The 19,687-nt window shown below is 63.7% G+C and overlaps 2 protein-coding genes and 1 long non-coding RNA gene across 9 annotated transcripts; 1 reads left to right on the top strand and 2 right to left on the bottom strand.

Annotated features, from left to right (window-relative positions):
- Positions 1-606: 606 nt before the first annotated feature.
- Positions 607-3,902, bottom strand: LOC140897396 (uncharacterized). The gene has a single exon (XM_073310000.1). It carries the CDS (start codon positions 1,620-1,622, stop codon positions 816-818), a length of 807 nt encoding a protein of 268 aa, XP_073166101.1. The 5' UTR covers positions 1,623-3,902; the 3' UTR covers positions 607-815.
- A 3,402-nt stretch (positions 3,903-7,304) lies between these two features.
- LOC140897395 (uncharacterized) lies at positions 7,305-19,338 on the bottom strand. Of its 7 annotated transcripts, XM_073309997.1 has the most exons (7): positions 14,728-15,112; positions 12,960-13,106; positions 12,219-12,362; positions 11,325-11,387; positions 7,952-8,053; positions 7,748-7,759; positions 7,305-7,388 (listed from the first exon to the last, which is right to left on the bottom strand). In XM_073309997.1, the coding sequence occupies exons 1-7, from the start codon at positions 15,040-15,042 to the stop codon at positions 7,311-7,313; spliced, it is 861 nt and encodes a 286-aa protein (XP_073166098.1). In that variant the 5' UTR covers positions 15,043-15,112; the 3' UTR covers positions 7,305-7,310. The 7 variants fall into 7 exon arrangements, with proteins under 7 accessions (XP_073166098.1, XP_073166100.1, XP_073166094.1 ...); XM_073309999.1 differs by lacking the exons at positions 7,305-7,388; positions 14,728-15,112 and adding an exon at positions 19,007-19,338 and having other exon boundaries at positions 7,401-7,759; XM_073309993.1 differs by lacking the exon at positions 7,305-7,388 and having other exon boundaries at positions 7,401-7,759; positions 14,728-15,118.
- LOC140897397 (uncharacterized) lies at positions 13,797-17,012 on the top strand. Its single transcript, XR_012154719.1, has 2 exons — positions 13,797-14,024; positions 16,575-17,012. It is a non-coding gene; the product is annotated as an uncharacterized lncRNA (long non-coding RNA).
- Positions 19,339-19,687: the final 349 nt, after the last annotated feature.

The following is a 19,687-nucleotide window of genomic DNA, read 5'->3' as shown; positions in this document are numbered from 1 at the left end:
CCCAGCCAAGCTGTGAGTGGAGGCCAAGCCACTGGGGGGCTGCAGCCCTCCTGACTCCATGGATGGGGGTCTGGCCCCTCCCAGTGTACACCCTCCCCCTGCTCTTGGCAGTGGGGTCCCGAGGTCGGGGTGGGTGGGTGGTGGAGCCCGCCGTCTGGTAACACACACGCCCAGGAAGAGGCTGGTGACATTGAGTTGCTCATTCATCTTTATTAGACAGAACATGGCAAAGCCCAATCACCCCGGCTATGTGGGTGCTGCCCCTGGACCCCCAGCTAGGTTCTGTGCCCCCCGGGGGAGCATTGGGGGCCACCAGGTTGGGGACAGTGTGGCTGGAGTGCAGCCTGCAGGCTCCTGGCGTGAGCACGTGGGGCTGGCCCCCCTGCCTCCCTTGGCCCTGTCGCTTGCCATCCTGTGGGGCTGATGAGAACCCTGGCAACAGCCCAATGGCAGCAACCTCGCCCTGGCTGGAGCCTGGGCCCCATTCAAACCCAATCTGCATGGCCTCCCGCACCGTCCCCTGGCCTCACCCTCTCCCCAACCTCCAGCCCCCTCCTACCCTTCCCCCCCTTCAGTCTCCCCCTCCCCCTAGATATTTTACTGTCTTTTGGGAGCCACTCAAGGAACCATCTCCCCAAGCCCTCTTTGCCCCACGGACTCACTCTTTACCCTAGAGCCTCCCCCAAATCTACAGGCTCCCTGGCTCTTGCACCGCTGAACACCTGGGAGGGCCTGTCTACAGCCCAGCTCCCCGTGGGCAGAGCCCCCTCCCCCCGGCCGTGAGTCCCAGGCCGGCTGCCGCCCGTGCCACGCTGTCACTGTGGGAGCGTCCGGTGGCTCTCGGGGCACCAGGGAAGGGCCAGGCTGAGCTGTGGGGGTAGGACACCCCAGCAGGGCGGTGCCATCTCCAGCCGCAGGCAGCAGCTCTGCTCCTGCTGGGGGCATGTCGCAATCTCAGCCAGACACCAGATCTTGGGCTGCTGGGCCGGCGTCCCCTGTGTCAGCTCAGCAGCGTTGGGCTGCGGGCTTGGCCGCTGGTGCTCTGACTCCAGGCAGGGGCCTGGACTGCCCTCCTTGGGGCTGCCCCCTGTGCCTGGGCTGCCCCCTGGCCCCTCGCCCTGCCCCCCGGGCTGTTGCTCGCCCTGAGTCTCGCCCTCGCCGGCGTCTCTGTCCGACTTGCTGCAGGGGGCCCAACTCAGCTGCTTCTCCTTCTTGAGGCGCCGCCGTGCGTTGGCGAACCAGGTGGAGACCTGGGTGAGGCTCATCTTGCTGCTGATGGCCAGCATGAGCTTCTCGCCCTTGCTGGGGTAGGGGTGCCTCAAGTGCTGGCCCAGCCAGGCCTTCAGGGCGCTGGTGCTCTCCCGGGAGGTGGCCGCCTTGGCTCGGGACAGCTCCGCGGGCAGGCCCTGGCCGAAGCGGGGGGAGCACAGCACGGGGCCGGGCAGGAGCAGGGGCTGGAGGTTGTAAGCAGCCGTCACCTGGAAGGCAGGGGAAGGGGCGGTGAAGCCCTGGTTGCAGAGGTGCGTGGGCAGGGAAGGGGCTCGCTGGTGGATTGCCCAAGCCATGCGCTCCCAGCCCTGCCCCGGGGATGCCCCAGCACATCTCCCAGTGTTCAGCCACATGGGACTGGCACATTTGTTGGCATCTGCTCCCTCCTGTCACGGGGGCTGTTCCCCACACAGCCACCCCGAGCGGAGAGCGGGGCCTTTGCTCCGGCCAATCTAGTGCCCTTCCCCCATATCCTGCTGGGGCTCCCACACTGGGAACGCCCCCCCCCACGCCCTCTTGGCTCTGTGTGCTAGGGGCAGGCTGGGCTCTGTGGATACACCCCTGGGCTAGCCCTGTGTGCTGCTGGGGCTGCTCCAGGAGCTTGTGGGGCGGGGGCGGGGGGGGGGACGACGACGATGTGGGACTGTCCCAGCCCAGCCCTGCCAGAGCAGAGCCCTGACCCACTGAGCTGAGCCTGGGGACAGACACAGTCTGTGGGGCAGGGGAAGGAGGATGCTGGGCAGGCCCAGCTCTGCCCCACCAATGCAGAGTACTGAATGCCACAGGCAGCCCCCTGGGGTTTGCTGGAGGGGGCTCCCATCACCCACCCCTGTGGGGAGCACTGCAGCCCCGCCTGACCCAATGGCCAGGGCAGGACCACAGCTCCTGGGTACTATTGTCCCGGGGGGGGGGCTTAGAGTGCCCCTACAGCCAGCCACTCCCCCAGCCACCCCACAACAGGGAGAGCTGCTACCCCACAGGGAATGAGAGACCCCAGGAGGGGAGGCAGGCAAGTCCCAGTCTCTGGGGCAGAGTCTGTTCAGCTGGCTGCAGGGGACCAAGGCGTGAGTAGCAGAGTGGGCAGTGATGCCCAGCTTTACCCACTCACCCGCAATGCCCCTGCCCCAGTGCCAGGGCTAGACACCCCCCCCCCAGGACTCCTGGCTCCCTGCCCCTGAGCCACTCACTAGCCTCCTCTCCCATTTGAGCTCAGGGTGGCAGACACTTTGCCAGTGGGTGCTTGGCGCCTGCCTTCCGCGCAGCTAACTGCCTGCCCCCCTTTTCCCGCTGGGGTGGGGTGGGCCACGCGCGGGGCACCCGCTGGATGGCAGCAGACAGCCCCTGCGGCCCCCCCAACGCCCCAGGCCTGGCGCGTCACTTACTGGCTGTGCAAGGAGGCTCAGGTGCGGCGGCAGCAGGTTGGAGCCCTGTGGGGCTGGGCGGGTGCAGGGCAGCTGCAGGAGAGCGTGGGGAGGGGGAGGCAGCAGCTCTGGGGAACCCCACACACCTCTGGGGGCCCCCGGCTTGTTGCCAGCCTGAGCCTCCCCCCACACCAGCTGTGCAACTGCCATGCTGCTAGGACCAGTGGGAGGGAGCCCAGAGCCCAGAGCTTTATAGGGGGCTGGGGGGGGGGGCCGTGTGGGGCCAGCAGGGTGATTGACAGCTGCTTAGCAAGGACGAGCAGCCTGATGCCAGCTCACATTAAAGCGCCCGCACAGATTGTCTGGGCGGCAAATCCCCCAGCCCGGCTGGGTCCCTGTGTGCCGAACATGCCACGGTCATGCCACCACCACGCTCCCGTGCCAGCCGTCCCGGGGATGACCCGTGGAGCCAGGCCGGAGGAGGCCCGTGCGTAGGGCAACAGTGCCTGGCTGGCACAGTGAGGGGCCTGCTGCAACGACACATGGGGCACGACATCCCCAAGCCCCCCGGGCTAGCCCCCACTGGGCTGGAGGGGGGATGGGCTCAGCCTCATGCCCACACACGGGGGCCCATGACCGGAGGGCGGCAGCGGTGCAGCTGGCGGGGGCAGGGCGGGGGTGGCACACGCCTTAGCCCACGGCTGGGGCGAGACGGGAGGAGCCGTTGGTCTGGCACCGGTGCTCCAGTGGGGCCTGCGGTGAAGGGAACCGGGCTGCCTGAGGCCTATAGTGTGGCAGGCCCCCGCCACTGCCTGGGCGCCGCGTCCAAGGAAACCCCTGGGCCCTGCCCAGCGTGGGCAGCGCCTCAGAGCCGGGGCTGGAGCCAGGCCTGCTGCGCGGGCAGGGGAGAGAACCCACCTTGCTGCCTGGCCCCTCACCCCAGCTGCAGCCACAGCTCTGGGGTCCTCAGGGCGGTGCCCCGTGCTACCGGGGTGCACTGAGCCCAGCTGTGGGTGGCTGGAGTGGCCCCGGCTGAAGGGTCCATTACTGAGCCCTGGGCAGAACCATTGCGATCTGCACCCTCGCTGCCTGGGGAGGGGCAGGCGAGCCCCGGCGGGCAGGGCCGGCAGCAGGGGGCAGATTCCAAACAGCAGCTGCTCCGCGGTGCCAGGGAGACCCCAGCAGCAGGGCGAGCATGGGCGGGTGTACGTCAGCCTCTCACCCTGGTGCCACCCCGCCCTGCCCCCAGGGGCTCTGGTCCTCAGCCCCGCCGTTCACTCAATCCCTGGCAGGAGGGTGCCCCCGACCCCGAGGACTGGACTCTGCCCCCACACCTGGCCGGGGCTCAGGCAGACCCAGACCCACAGCTGCACGCAGTGTTTTATTTCAGTGTCAGGATCCATTAGAAAAAGGCAGAGTGCGGCAGGGGCGAGGTGCAGCCGGGCTGTAACCGAGCGAGCCCCACCACCGAGGGTGATGGTCAGTGCCACGGACACGGGAATCGCCAGGGCAGGACAGCAGCGGCTGCAGGTCAGGACTGGACAGGGGGAGGAGCTGTGTTAGTATGAACTTTGGGAAACACGGCGCCTCTTGGCCCTGCTCCGGCCGGGCAGTCGCTAGCAGGGCCCATCCACTGCCCTTCCCCAGACCCTGAGCACTCGGGGCAGCCTGAGCCCCCAGGCAGTGGGTGGGACTGGGGCCGGGGCTGGCAGGGGCCGGGAGCCGGCCCCACTAGCGGGAGAACTTGCGCACGGTGCGGTATGAGTCTGGCACGGTGAGGTGCTTCGCCTGCCCCCGCTCCTCCTCCTCCATCAGGTCCTCGGCAGAGCCCCAGCGCTTCCGGGCCCGGCTGCTGCCCTTGGGCAAGAGCAGGCAGGCCAGAGCCCTGTTCCTGCCGTGCACTTCTGGCAGCTCTGGGGGAGAGAGAGGGCAGGGCAGTGTCAGGGCAGGAGACGCAGCCCCCTCCCAGCAGGGCCTACAACCCCCAGCCCCCCCCTACCCCCGGCAGCCCCCCCCAGCCCTGGGGGCACAGCTGCAGCTCAGCGGGTGCACAGGGTGGCAGGGAGTGCCCAGCCCTTACACGGCCCCTCCCCGCAGGCAGCCAGGCCCTGGCTTGTGTGCTCTCCCCCATGCACACGCTGCTTGTGGCCCCACATCCCACCATGGACCCGCCTTCTGGAGAGGTTGCAAGGGAGGCGCCCGACCCCTGGAGCTGGGGCAGGGGGCCCCACAGGGAGACGGGGCCCCCGAAGGGTGGACAGACAGACAGACAAGGGGCACTTCTCACGGGGCATCGTGGCAGCTCTGTCCAGGGGCTTGTCTGCTCTCAGGTAGTGCCTGGCCAGGTGCCCGCTGTAATCCCGCACGTTCTGCTTGGCACCTGCCGGGACACACAGCTCAGCTCTGGCCTGGCGATGGAGAATGCACCAGGAGGGCTCCACGCCCTGGGGCATGACCCCCACCCCCACAGGGGTCACCCAGTGGGTGGGGCCCTTGGCGTCAGCCCCACCTAACCCCCTTCCCAGTGCTTTCCTGTGCCAGTGGTGTCATCAGAAGGGCCCCAGGCCAGGGGGGGCAGGTCCCTGGGGCGGGTGCTGCTCACCGTAGCTCCGGACGAGCAGGTCCATGACCTGGCGGTGCCCATGCAGTGCGGCAATGTGCAGGGGGGTGTAGCCCTGGGGGGGACACAGGAGGCATCAGGACGCGAGGAACCGGTGGCTTCAGACCCCCAGCCCAGCCCAGCAGGAAGGAAATGGGCCAATCTCCCACCCAGGGGACATGGACATCACCCCCTTAGAGAGGCCCCCCGACCCTACAGAAACACCCCCTTCCACAGCACAGCCCCCCAGTGATCTCTCTGCCCCCATCCTTCCCAATGAGACCCCCCCTTCCCAATGAGACCCCCCCAGCATCCAGTCCTGCTCCACCAACTATCACCCTGCCCCTGGGCACCAGAGCCACTGCCTAATCTGTCCTGAGGAGCCTGCTGCGAGGTCTGTCCGTCTGTCCTTCCCGAGCACCTGCATACTCACGCCCTGTGTGGGTGGGGGAGGGGAGAAGAGAGCACAGGCTTAGTACAGAGCTCCAGGACCCCTTCCAGGTAACCCTACACGCCCGGCACACGCAGTGCCATGCTCCCAGTGCAGCTGGGCCCCAGCCGCCACCCCTCTCCCGACATGGCCCATCCCACCTGCTGCTGAGCTCAGGCTGCAGCCCTCTGGGGCCATCGCCAGCAATGGTGTCCTGGCAAGCCCCCGGCAGCCCCGCGTGCCCTCGGCTCCTCCCACCCGCGAGCAGCTGGGCACACGGCAGGCAGGTACTCACGTGCTGGGTCCGAGCAAAGGGCCAGCAGCATGGGGAGGGAAGAAGAGAACCCATTAGAGCCAGGCATGTATGGATTGCCCCCCTCCTTCGCTGCTCACAGCCCCTCCACCCCCCAGGGCTTCCCAGGCCAGGGACCCCACCCTCTGGCCCCCTCTCAGGGATGCTGGGAGGCCAGGGGCTGGGGCTGGCAGAGCCCCTACTGGGACCTGCTGTCTGGGGCTGGAGCCCCTCCAGTGCCAGCCCTGCACAGGGCCCCGAGCCCGCCTGCCTCCCCTCGCCTGCCGGGACTCACCGCTCGCATGTTGACATCAGCGCCTGCAGCCACCAGCAGCGAGGCCATGTCCTCCTTGCCGTGTTTGGCCGCCCAGTGCAGCGCCGTCTGTGGGGAGAGGCAGGGCTGGGCTCAGAACCCCCAACCCAGCCTCACCCATCCCCTGACAGGGCCTGGCTCCCCCCATGCTGGGCTCAGGCAAAGCCACCTCTGCTCCACCCTCAGCCCCACTCTCCCGGGAAGAGGCACTACCTGCATCGCACCTCCAGCGGGGAACGGGGGCAGGACACAGACACCAGCACCTCTCCCCCAGCGGCTCCATGACACCTCCCGTGGGGCTGACGGGGCACTGCCCCGGGCAGGAGTCACTATGTCTAACCCCTGTGCAGAGACCAGTGACAGTGGGGCAGGCCTAGGTGAGTGCAGAGAGGGAGGGGCTATTGTCAGGCCCGTCAGATGGGGAAACTGAGGCCCAGGGAAAGGGCTGACCACGAAGGCCCCACAGTGAGCCAGCATCAGAGCAAGAAACAGAACCCAGGAGTCCTGACTCCCAGCCCTGAGCTGAGTCCATCTGCCCACTCTGCCCTAGTGCCCTGCTGGGCCCCCCTGCCCTGCACCCCATCTGCCAGCGCTCAGCTCGCTGGGGAGGAGCCAGGGAGCCCCGGCCTGGGAATGCAGCAGGGAGGGGGTGAGGCTGATCCTGGGGTCCCAGAAGGGTCATACTTACAAACTGCTCCCGGGCGAGGTGGATGGCAGCGCCAGCAGGGACGGGCAGCAGGGTCGGGCAGAGAAGGAGACGTGTTAGAAGCATTGCACGGGGCCCCCAGAGCCAGTGCGGCACTGGCCCAACGTGGGGGACGGCAGCCAAAACCTTCCACTTGGGGCAGGAAACTCGACCACCAAACGTCTGGATTTGGACACCCTGCCGGGGCCTGGGAGGAGCTGTTCTTCAGGGCCCCTTCTTCCCTATAGCCCGGGCTGTTGGCTGGACTACCCTGCTAGTGACCCCTGGGGCTCAGCTGAGCTCCCGTCCAGACTACCTGGGCTCCCTGCTGTGCACTGGGGCTCCCGCCAGAGACCAGGGGTCAACCAACCTGCAGCAAACCTAACACCCCCCAGAGCCTCTGCGGGAGCAGCCAGTTCCAATTGCCCCCACTTACCCCCTGAGCCGCACCGGAACCAGAGCAGGTCAGCGACCGGGAAGAGAGAGAGAGCAGGAAATCAGAGCCTGTAGATGGAGGGGGCGGGGTACAGGCCTGGGGGAGGGCAAGAGGGCGGGGAGGGGACAGGCAGGTGCCGGGCCGTGGAGGACAGGTGAGGCCAGTGGGTTCATTAGCTGCAGGAGGGGCTGGGATTTCACAGGAGTTTGGGGTCCCAAGTGCTTGACTTTGCCCCAGGCCCCTCTGGGATTTGCAAGGCAGTGCAGAGGAATTGGACCATTGCGCGACCCACCCCCAGCTCCAGCCTGAGCCACCTGCTCAGGGCTGGAGGGAGCATGGGCCTGGCATGGCCCTGTACTCACCGAGGTGAAGTCCTGCAGCACGTCCCGCGAAACCAGAGAAAGAGAGAGAAAATGATTGAGCTCAGGTTAGGGCTGGGGCAGCCCCCCTCTCTGGGACACAGAGCAGCCCCCTCCCTGCCCAAGAGCAGCGGGTTGGGCCCAGAGCCCCTCCCACTTTCCCCAGCCAGCTGAGCACATCAGGCCGGGCATGGGGGCCACACTTGCCTTCCTGGTGGCTAGGGATGGCTCCTGTTTGAGCAGGTGACTCAGGGTGAGCAGGTGGCCACTGGCCGCCCCCTGCAGCCACTCCTTCTCCACCAGGTCCAGCTGCGGGGGAGAGACACAGTGAGCGACAGATAGCAGCACTGGGGCCCGACAGGGCCGGAGGGGGGCCTCACAATGGCTCTCGGCCCAGAGGGAGACGGGTTCTCACTCGGGCTGTCAAGCCATTTAAAAAATTAATCGTGATTAATCACACTCTTAAAGAATACTAGAATACCATTTATTTAAACATTTTTGGATGTTTTCTACATTTTCAAATATATCAATTTCAATTACAACACAGAATAGAAAGGGCACAGGGCTCACTTGATATTATTATTTTTATTTCAAATATTTGCACTGTAAAAAACAAAAGAAATAGTATTTTACAATTCACCTAACACAAGTACTGCAGTGCAATCTCTTTATCATGAAAGTTGAACTTATAAATGTAGAATTACGTACAAAAATTAACTGCATTCAAAAATAAAACAGTGTAAAACTTTAGAGCCTACAAGTCCACTCGGTCCTACTGTCACGGAGTCCCTGGGCGATGCTCTGGAACTGCTCCCCATGAAGCCAGTCAGGACTCTGGGGAAGTCACCTTTCTGTGAGCAGCCTGTCTTCAGGACACACAGCTCACCCAGCTTCCACCTTCCTGGGTCTGACCTCAGAGCATTCAGCCTCCTCTGCCCTTCCTTGCGCTTCCCACAGCGAGTCCAGCCAGGCAGGCTCCTGAGGAAGCCAGAGGGTCCTGCCCCCCAACTTCGCAGTCAGACATGACTCTCAGCCAGCCAGTAAAACAGAGGTTTATTAGATGACAGGAACAGGGTCTAAAACAGAGCTTGCAGGTGCAGAGAACAGGACCCCTCAGCTGGGTCCATTTTGGGGGGAGGCAGTGAGCCAGACAACCACGTCTGCCCTTCACTCCATGTCCCAGCCAGCCCCAAACTGAAACTCTCTCCAGCCCCTCCTCCTCTGGGCTTTGTCCCTTTCCCGGGCCAGGAGGTCACCGGATTCCTTTGTTCTCCAACCCTTTAGCTCTCACCTTGCAGGGGGGAAGGGCCAGGCCATCAGTTGCCAGGAAACAGGGTGTTGGCCATTCTCTGTGTCCAGACCCCTGCACACACCGGCCCTCTAGGGCTCTGCAATGATCATACACCCTTACCCCACCACCTAGACACTTAAGAACTGCATAGGGGAAACTGAGGCACCCCCACACTATTCGGAGGAAACATTAAGACCAGTCCCACTTCGTCACACCTACTTCAGCCAATTACTCAGACAAACAAGTTTCAGAGTAGCAGCTGTGTTAGTCTGTATCTGCAAAAAGGAAAGGCACCTTAGAGACTAACAAATTTATTTGAGCATAAGCTTTCGTGAGCTACAGCTCACTTCATCGGGTGCCTTCAGTGGACAAACAAGTTTGTTTCCATTTGCAGGAGATAATGCTGCCCACTTCTTGTTTACGTCAACAGAAAGTGAGAACAGGCATTCGCATGGCACTTTTGTAGCCAGTGTTGTAAGATATTTACGTACCAGACGCGTTAAAGATTCATATGTCCCTTCATGCTTCAGCCACCATTCTAGGGGACATGCGTCCATGCTGATGACAGGTTCTGCTCGATAACAATCCAAAGCAGTCCAGACTGACGCGTGTTCATTTTCATTTTCTGAGTCAGATGCCACCAGCAGAAGGTTGATTTTCTTTTTTGGTGGTGTGGGTTCGGCAGTTTCCGCATTGGAGTGTTGCTCTTTTAAGACTTCTGAAAGCATGCTCCACACCTCTTCCCTCTCAGATTTTGGAAGGGACTTCTGATTCTTAAACCTTGGGTCGAGTGCTGTAGCTATCTTTAGAAATCTCACATTGGTACCTTCTTTGCGTTTTGTCAAATCTGCTGTGAAAGTGTTCTTAAAACAACAATATGTGGTGGGTCAGCATCCGAGACTGCTATAACATGAACTATATGGCAGAATGCGGGTAAAACAGAACAGGGGACATACAGTTTTCCCCCAAGGAGTTCAGTCACTAATTTAATTAACACACTGCTTTTTTAACGAACATCATCAGCATGGAAGCATGTCCTCTGGAATGGTGGCCAAAGCACGAAGGGGCATATGAATGTTTAGCGTATCTGGCACATAAATACCCTGCAATGCCAGCTACAAAAGTGCCATGCGAATGCCTGTTCTCACTTTCAGGTGACGTTGTAAATAAGAAGAGGGCAGCATTATCTTCCGTAAATGTAAACAAACTTGTTTTTCTGAGCAATTGGCTGAACAAGAAGTAGGACTGAGTGGATTTGTAGACTCTAAAGTTTTACACTGTTTTGTTTTTGAGTGCAGTTATGTAACTCAAAAAAATCTACATTTGTAAATTGCACTTTCACGACAAAGAGATTGCATTACAGTACTTGTATGTGGTGAATTGAAAAATACTATTTCTTTTATCATTTTACAGTGCAAATATTTGTAACAAAAATAATATCAAGTGAGCACTGTACCCTTTGTACTTTGTGTTGTAATTGAAATCGATATATTTGTAAATGTAGAAAAACATCCAAAATATTTAATAAATTTCAATTGGTATTTTATTGTTTAACAGTGCAATAAATCGCGATTAATTTTTTTGAGTTAATCACATGAGTTAACTGCGATGAATTGATAGCCCTAGTTCCCACCTCTCAGCAGCACCGGGACCCCACAGGGCGGGGGGGCTCACAGCGGCCCTCGGCCCAGAGGGAGATGGGTTCCCACTTCTCAGCAGGGAAGCTGGGCGGACCCCAGCTCGAGAACACGGGCCGGGGATGAGGCGAGGAGGGGCTCAGCGTCGGCTGCCGGAGGGAGTCGGGGCTCTCGCCTGGGAAGGGACCCAGCCGCTCCGAGAGATCCAGAGCCTGAACACGGAGGTCCCTGCAGCGTGGCTGGGCTTGGGGCCACCAGAACCATCTGCGCTTCCACCTCTCTCGCTCTGGGCCACCCTACGGCCTCCCTGGGCCGTGTCCAGGGACGAGCAAACCCGCCTGTTGTGCCAACGCCGTGCGAGTGCCAATGAAAGGCTGGGCGAGGTGCGGTCACCCCGGCAGGGCGCACGAGGCTCTGCCAGGGGCTGGCTCAGTGGAACTGGCTGAGCGGAGCTGACGGTGCCAAGCAGAAAGGCTGGAGCCCTGCAGGTCCTGTCTAAGGAGCTGCACGGCCTGCCCTGTGCAGGAAGAGGGAGACCCCAGGGAGCGGGGGGGCCTGGCACACTGACGGGGCCTGTCCTAGAGACTGTTCCACGGCTGGGGGCATAGCACCGGTCCTGGGCGTCCGACACCCCGTCCTCCCTACTACTCACCGCCACAGGGCTGGAGCCCAGGCTGCTCCCTCCATCTTCGGAGGCCTCCTGCTCCGACGCAGGCTGCCGGGAGAGCAGAGGGAGAGGGCGGGAGGTGCACGGGGCTGCCAGGAAGGGGCGCTCTCCCCACACATGGGGGCAGGGGGAGTGACGCAGCTGCAGCCAGTGCCCACTGCCCATTCTGACGGCACCAAGGGACACCACAGCTGGGGGGGAGTCCCCCAGCCCCACCTCCTCCCCCACCTTCCAGGGAACCTCCCTGTCCTGCCTGCCAGCCCTGCAGCTGGGTGCCAGGCTCTCCGCAGCCCAGGACTGACCTGGGTTCCGTGTGGCAGAGACCCAAGAGCCGCCGGGCTGCTTGGCCAGCAGAGCCAGGCCTGGGGTCGGGCCCCTGGTGACGGAGCTGGAGCCCGCAACACGTCTGTCTGCTCCGTGGAGCAGGGCCAGGAATACTGCCATGTGCAGTGGTGCCGGGTCCCGGCTGGCCCATGGGGCTGCTGGGGCCTGCAGGGCACACACAATCCCAGCCAGGGGCCCGGCCCAGCCCCTGCATTTCCCCAGTGCCCCCATTCAGCCCCTCAGCAGCACGGTGTTGGCAGCTGCCAGCGACCCCAGACTCCTGCTCGGGATCGCCGTCTGCAGCGGCCCCAAACCCCTGGGGCTCTAACCCCGCTGTACCTCCTGTTGCCCATGCCCCCGAGACCACGGTCCCCGCCAACACTCGCCATTCTCTGCCCATTCACCGGGGGTGTCTCCCACAGCACACCCCTCCCCTGGCAGTTAGAGACCTGCTACCCAGTGCGTCCCTGGGGGGCCCTGCCTGCATGTGAGCCCCAGACCGGGCTCCTTCCGCCCCTCCCGCCGCCACTGGCTACTTTGCCGGGCACCCCTCACCTTGGAGACGCTCTCTGCATCCTCTTCTGCCGCTCTTGGGGGCTCTGGCTCAGGCTGTGGGTTGGGGGCTGTCGCAGGGCTGCCCCAGGCTGCAGGGCTCTGCCCCCCAGGAGACTGCCAAGGGAGGAATTCAGGATGACCTGCCTGCAGGGAGCACAGGGGCTGGGGCCTGAGTGAAACAGAGCCCCTGGGGCTCCATGCTGGGGCCCCGGCCCAGAGCTCTCCCTCTTCCCCTCCCCCTGGGACCCCTTTCCTCTCCCCCTGGCCCAGAGCTCTCCCTCTTCCCCTTTCCCCGGCCCAGAAATCTCCCCCTTCCCCTTCCCCGAGGAAACACAGGGGCCCAGCCTGGAACAGAGGAGCCCCCGGCTCCCAGCACCCAAGCTCAGGGCCTCGTGCATCAGGATGGGCCAGGTGCTCTGCAGCCAGCCAGCAGCTGCCTGAGGGGAGAGCCCCAAACCCAGCCTGGCCCCAGGGATGGTAGCACAGCAGGGGCCAAACCGCTCAGCCCCCCTTCACCATGGGGCCTCGGGGAGCCGCCCAGCACGTGTGCCCAACCCGAGCGCCGTTCCCACCTCTGCTGCCGGCAGCGCCCTACGTGCCCTCCCCAAGCTCCCAGGGCCACACAAGCCCCCGCGGGGCACAGGATGTGGGGGCTGCTGTGGTGGGCAGGGGCCAGGGAGCCAAGGGAGGAGGAAGCCCATGGCAGTGCCCTGGGGGGTGCGAGGGTTCCCTGCGTCTCACCGAAGCACTGACGTCAGTGACCAGGATGTGGGGCATTGCAGGCCCTTCAGCTGGCCCTGCCCGCCGGCCCTCCCACAGGGCCATGCCGGCCAGCAGGCCAGGCGCCGCTTCCCGGGAGCCTTGCTTCAGCACCACGTACTCTTCGCCCTGTGGGTCAGATCAGAGCAAGTCATGGCCTGGTGCACCCAGCGCCCTCCCACCGCTGGGCCCTGGGGCCTGGGCTTAGCTCAGGAGGTGCCCTGCTGGACCAGGGCTAGCTAGTTCCCAAGATCCATGAAGGCCTCGTGGGGCTGAGCTGTGGGGACAAGGGCTGTTCAGACCTCCCTGGAACGGGGACTGCCGTTCATGCCACTGGGGGCCAACCACAGTCCCTTCCCCAGTGGGGCCCCCTCCAGCTGCTCCTGGCAGCAGCTGGATTCCCCTGTTCTGGCCCTTTCCCACCAGAACAAGGCACAAAATGCTGGAAAACTCCTGTCCCCCAGAACATCCCGAGAGCCAGCGTTACTGCAGCTGGAGCAGCCCCATGGAGCCCTGCCTCCCTAACATCCTGTGGCGGTGAGTCCCCCGGGACAACGTCACAATCATGCCGAGGAGAACTCCCTTCTATTGACTGACCCCTTCCTGCCCCACCTGCCAGCACAGAGATCCCCTCCCCATCGAGCCGGGCTCTCTGGCATGCTGCTCCGGGCTGAGGAAGTGCCTGGTCACCAGCCCTCAGTACAGGCTTAGGAAACAGCCAGCCACAAACAATGGAACAAGCAGACCCGGGTCCCTCCGCGCAGGGATAAAAGCCCCGCAGCATGGCTGGGGCTGGCCCAGGCCACCTGACTCGGGCTCCGGGGCGAAAAAATCGCAGGCTGGAGCCGAGCTCTGGGAACCTCCCACCTCGCAGGGCGCCTGAGCGTCTGCACAGCGATTTTCAGTCCCGCAGCCGGAGCCCAGGCCAGCAGCGGGGTTGTAGCCCTGTGTAGATGCAGCTCGGGGGCCAGAGCTAACAGCTGGGGGCTAAGCAGCATCACACCGGCCCCCTGCGCAGCGCCCAGCAGGACCAAAGTGAACATGCAGGTAGCACAGGACTGAGCCCCACGGGTGGGCAGGGTTCCCCCCAAGGCAGCCCCACAGCCCCCCGGGCAGGCAGCGTCACCCCCCCAGGCAGCCCCAGAGCCCCCCAGACAGGCAGGGTCACCCCCCCAGGCAGGCAGCGTCACCCCCCCAACAGCCCCAGAGTCCCCCGGGCAGGCAGGGTCACCCCCCCCTCCCAACAGCCCCAGAGCCCCCCAGACAGGCAGGGTCACCCCCCAGGCAGCCCCAGAACCCCCCAGACAGGCAGGGTCACCCCCCCGGGCAGGCAGGGTCACCCCCCCCAACAGCCCCAGAGTTCCCTGGGCAGGCAGGGTCACCCCCCCTCCCAACAGCCCCAGAGTCCCCCGGGCAGACAGGGTCACCCCCCCCAACAGCCCCAGAGCCCCTCGGGCAGGCAGGGTCACCTCCCCAACAGCCCCAGAGCCCCCCGGGCAGGCAGAGTCACCCCCCTCCCCTCCAGGCAGCCCCATGTGTAGGCAGGGTCACCCCACCCGACAGCCCCAGAGTCCCCCGGGCAGGCAGGGTCACGCCCTCCGACAGCCCCAGAGCCCCCCGGGCAGGCAGGATCACACCCCCCGACAGCCCCAGAGCCCCCCGGGCAGGCAGGGTCACCCCCAAGGCAGCAAGGCTGGAGTGCCCAGCAGGCCCACGGCAGTTCGAGGTCACTAGTTGAGCGTGTTGGTACCTGCTGGAAGCTGCTCCCCAGGCCAGAAGGGAGCTGCCAGGACCCCCTGGCTGCGGGGGTCTCTCTGGCGAGAGTGCTGGAGAGGAGGGCTGGCCTGGCTGGGATCACACACAGTCCTATCTCCCCAGAGCAGACATGCAGACAGGAACCCTCTCCCAGGGCTCCACCCAGACAGGCCAGCTGACAGCTGCGGGGGGCGGGGGGGAGCACTGGGTTTAAAGTGACCCCTTGCACAGGGCCCTGGGGCTGGAAGGGGTCTGGGGGCCCAGACACTCCCTGCTCAGCAGCCCCCCAGGCAGTGTCCTCCGGGAGCATCTGCCATGCCAGCCCGAGGTCAGCCTAGGGGAGAGAGCCATCACCCAGATTCTATCCCCAGCGGGGCCGGGCCAGTTTGGGTGAAGCCGCGACTCCCAGAGATGAGACCCACCTCTTACACTGAACCGGCACCTGCCAGGTTAACATCGCAAGGGCACCAGGAGGGACACAGGAACGGCCAGACAGGCTCAGCCCTGAGGCCCATTGCTCCAGTCTCCAAACAGCCAGCCCCAGACATGTCAGAGGGAGGTACAAGGATCCCACAGTCAATCAACGGGGAGAATCGGCCCCCCACAAAGGTCTCACCCTGATCTCCAATAGTCAAAGACCAGTTCAGACCCTGGAACTCTTCCAAACATTTTGTTAGCATTAACTGTGACAGCTCTGGAGATTCGGGATCTCCATCCCCCTTGGAATCTAGCCAAGTTCTTGGCTCAGTGACATCCTGTGGCAGTGAGTTCCACAGGCTAATTACACAATGTGTGAACAAGACTTTCCTTTATTAGTTTTGAATTTCCCATCTGTCAGTTTCACTGGCCGCTCCCTGGGGCCTGTGCTGTGGGACAGGGAGAACTGACGCCCCCTTTCTCACTGCTCTGCCCCATCCAGGACTGGATAGACTGGTGTCCTGCCCCCTCTGCTCCCCCGCCCTCGAGGGTAACAATCCCAATCTCTGCCAGCTCTGCCCACAGCTCCGTTTTTCCAGCTTTGCTTGTTCTCTTCACCCTTCCCTGACCCCTCAGCTGCGTGCGACGGGGGCCCAGCGCTGCCCACAGGATCCGCACCATCGATTGATGCAAAGGTGCTAGAACGTTCCCCGTGTTATTCTCCACCCCGGCCCTTGTGCTGCCGAACAGCTCAGCTCTTTTGCCCACAGCAGAGGTCTCCACTGGCACCCAGCTCCCGTCCCTGGCAGTTAATCTAGACCCCCAGGAGGTGTCAAATTGTCCCCTCCAATGTGCATTACTTCATGTTTATCAACACTGAGTTCCATTTGCCACCATGTTCCTGGATTCCGAGGCCAGAAGGGACCACTGCGATCATCCAGTCTGACCGGGCCAGAGACCTGCCCCCAAACCATTCCTAGAGCAGAGCTCTTGGAGAAACATCCCGTCTGGATTTAAAGGAGTCAGTGATGGGAACCCACCCTGTGCCCCGGGAAGTCGTTCCAATGGGAAACTACCTCACCTGTGAAAAATGACGCCTTATTTCCTAATTTGTCTAACTTCAGCATGCCCCATTGGATGGTGTTAGACCTTCCTCTGTGCCACTGACCATCACCCAAGAGCGGGAAGTGAAGTGAGACAAACTGTGTTGTCCACTCTCCCGGCTGCGTTTGCTCTCTCCAGTCCGGAATAGTTAACTTCCCGCCAGCTGCCACGTTTGCCCCTACCCTGCCCACCTCCTGCTCCGATCACTAATAACTTGATTAAACAACACAGGCTCCAGCCTGGCACCTTGGAGCCTGCTTTGACTTTGTGACACGGTGAGAACTAAGTGACCATTTCTCCCTGCTCTTTGCTGTCTCCTAGGCCGTTTGCCTCTCATCCGTGATGACAACTAGCCTCTCTAGTAGCTTCTTGTGCACGACCTTATCCACCCAGATGTTGGAATAGAAACAAATGAGGCCACCTGGTTCCCCTTCCCGACACAGGCCTGCACCTGGACCACAAGATCTGTTTCAAGTTACACCTTCACTTAAACCGCTGCTGCTGTGTGTGCAGACCAGCCCCACTCAGGACCAGGCGGGGGACACAGCACCTTTGCCAGCTCTGGGTTGAGGCCAGAAGGGCCTGCTTGGAGCCCCAGAGCGAGCCAGCTGGCCTACACACACCCAGGGGTGCCGTGGGGCCACTGCTGGCTGAAATCGCCCACAGTCCACGAGAGGCAGCCGGCATCTCTCTCAGGAGCCTGTGGTCAGAGTGAGGGCTGGAAACACTCTGGCTGGGGCTGATAAATGGTTAACGAATTAGTTGCTCAATCATTGTGCAAGGGGGAAGCTAAGCCCAACCCCCATTCCTGTTAGCACAAGGGAGAGGCAAACCCCTATATCCTGCCCTGACTGCAGCCCCCGCAGCCTGGGCCATTTCTGGCAGGATGTGCTGAGGGAGGCGGCAGAGACTTTCCGGCTTCCACTGGGGACTGACCCAGAAGAAACAGGACAAAGGAGCTCAGGCAAGGGGGGCTGGAGCTGAGCATTTGGGGAGCAGCCAGGGGCGGCTTGGTTCAGGCAGCTGTGAGCAGCTGTTTTAGGGCAGGGGCCTGGGAGTCAGGAGCCCCCAGATGGGAACCCGCCCGGCGCGTCTCCCTGCTCAGACACAGATTATCTCCCAGGTTGGATCCGTAATTAAACACCGACTAATCACACTCTCAGGATATTAAACATGTAACAAACCCGCTTAGCTCTGGCCAGGGACGGGGAACGGGAAGGTCACCCAGGCTAATGAGCAGCAAGAGCGGTGGTGTCTCCAAGCGCTGACCCCCACAGCTCTCCTAGGGTAAGTCCAGCCCGCATCACAGCCCCCCCTTTTCCCCTGAACTGGTGGAGGGGCCCAGGGGCTCAGACCCCGCCTAGCACAGGGGTCACCTCCCCAACGCCCCAGATCCTGTGCACACAGCACGGCCAGCATAGCACCCCCTTCGCCCCTCCTAGTGCCAGGCAAAGCCCCCCCCCAACTACTCCATCCTGTCCCCAAGCCACAAGAGGCCTCTCACCCACCCTGTCCTATGGCCAGAGCACCATGGGCCAAACACAAAGAGAAACCTGGTTCCCCCTGTACTGCTCCCAGCACACAGCTCACACTCAGCAGTGACAAGGTCCCGGGGCCTGCACAGGCCGGCCACTCTCATGAAGGGGGCCTGTCAGCCCACGGCTCCGAGCAACAGCCCCCGATTCTGCCGGCAACTCCGCTCCAGCTTGCTTGGCATGCACCCCGATTCCCCTGGAGCCCAGGCTTCGCCCAGCCACGTGGGGGACCCTGGCCCTTTTGCTCTTCCCTCAACTCCCTCCAGTTTCTCAGCATGGCTTGGGCCACAGGCTGAACACTAATGCTGGGGTGGGGGGTGTCTCCAATGGGCCCAGAACCAGTCTGAGGGGAGGTCTCCCTGGGGGCCAAGCACCGATCTCTGGGAGAATCTCTAGGGGCCAAGCACCGATCTCTGGGGGGGTCTCCCCGGGGGCCAAGCACTGATCCTGGACGGGGGGGTCTCCGTGGGGGCCAAGCACTGATCTCTGGGAGACTCTCTAGGGGCCAAGCACCGATCTCTGGGGGGGGTGTCTCTCTACGGGCCAAGAACTGATCCTGGGGGGGGTCTCTCTAGGGGCCAAGCACCAAACTCTAGGGGGTCTCCCCGGGGGCCAAGCACTGATCCTGGGCGGGGGGTCTCCGTGGGGGCCAAGCACCGATCTCTGGGGGGGGTCTCCCCGGGGGCCAAGCACCGATCTCTGGGGGGGTCTCCCCGGGGGCCAAGCACTGATCCTGGGGGGGTCTCCCTGGGGGCCAAGCACTGATCCTGGGCAGGGGGTCTCCGTGGGGGCCAAGCACTGATCCTGGGGGGGGTCTCTCTAGGGGCCAAGCACCAATCTCTGGGGGGGGTCTCCCCGGGGGCCAAGCACTGATCCTGGGGGGGTCTCTCTAGGGGCCAAGCACCGATCTCTGGGGGGATCTCCCAGGGGCCAAGCACTGATCCTGGGGGGGTCTCTCTAGGGGCCAAGCACCGATCTCTGGGGGGGTCTCTCTAGGGGCCAAGCACCGATCTCTGGGGGGATCTCCCGGGGGCCAAGCACCGATCCTGGGGGAGCTGCGAGTCTCTCCCTGGGCAGCGGCCGAAATGCTGGTTCCGAGCTGGATGCTGGGCCCGGGTCCCGCGGCGCCGGGCACGGGGCGCTGGCTCTGGGACAGCCGAGATGCGGGGACCCCTTAGGGACCATCCTCCCCGAGCCCTCCGCCCAGCCCTGGCCCACCTGGGAGCCGGGGGCCCGGAGGGGGCCGGTGTCGCTCCCGCGGCTCGGCTCCGCGCTGGGCCGGGGTGCTGCGGCAGGCGGGGCGCGGAGCGCACGGTCCAGCCCAGGACGCTGCGCCCCGGAGTGGCCCCTCCGCGGGGGTCGAGCCCCGGGCACCTCGCAGTCTCTGCCCCGAGCCCCGCTGCCGGCCCCGGGTCCAGCCGCCGGGTCCAGCCCGGCTCTCAGAGCCCCCGGCGACCGTCCGGGCTGTTGGCGGAGTGCGGGGCAGGCGGCAGCTTAGAGCATGGGGGCGGCCTGGGGCTGCAGCCTACGGGCTGGGTGGGGCACGGCCTGTGTGTGGGGGGGGCTGACGGGAGGGGGACGGGCCTGCAGGCTAGGGGATGGGGGGCGGCCTGGGGCTGCAGCCTACGGGCTGGGTGGGGCACGGCCTGTGTGTGTGTGGGGGGGGCTGACGGGAGGGGGACGGGCCTGCAGGCTAGGGGATGGGGGGCGGCCTGGGGCTGCAGCCTACGGGCTGGGTGGGGCACGGCCTGTGTGTGTGGGGGGGCTGACGGGAGGGGGACGGGCCTGCAGGCTAGGGGATGGGGGGCGGCCTGAAGTGGGGACTGCAGCAAGCAGACCGTGTGGGAGGGGGGCCTGCAGGCTAGGGGATGTGGGGCTGCCTGTGGGGGGGACCCCTGC

This window comes from Lepidochelys kempii, chromosome 13 (assembly GCF_965140265.1).
Source record: "Lepidochelys kempii isolate rLepKem1 chromosome 13, rLepKem1.hap2, whole genome shotgun sequence".
In the NCBI taxonomy this organism is placed as follows: domain Eukaryota; kingdom Metazoa; phylum Chordata; order Testudines; family Cheloniidae; genus Lepidochelys; species Lepidochelys kempii.
Note: the sequence above shows the minus strand (reverse complement) of the source record. Positions and strands in the feature narration are given on the sequence as shown.

Bases quoted from the DNA above. Each gene is read 5' to 3' on its own strand.
- LOC140897396 (XM_073310000.1), bottom strand. From the start codon at position 1,622: ATGTGGCTGAACACTGGGAGATGTGCTGGGGCATCCCCGGGGCAGGGC.
- LOC140897395 (XM_073309993.1), bottom strand. From the start codon at position 15,042: ATGCTCCCGGAGGACACTGCCTGGGGGGCTGCTGAGCAGGGAGTGTCT. The intron at 12,363-12,959 runs GTGAGACGCAGG...TGCTCCCTGCAG, and splicing joins TCACTGACGTCAGTGCTTCG to GCAGGTCATCCTGAATTCCT. The intron at 8,054-11,324 runs GTGAGTAGTAGG...TCTCCCCCGCAG, and splicing joins TGGGCTCCAGCCCTGTGGCG to CTGGACCTGGTGGAGAAGGA.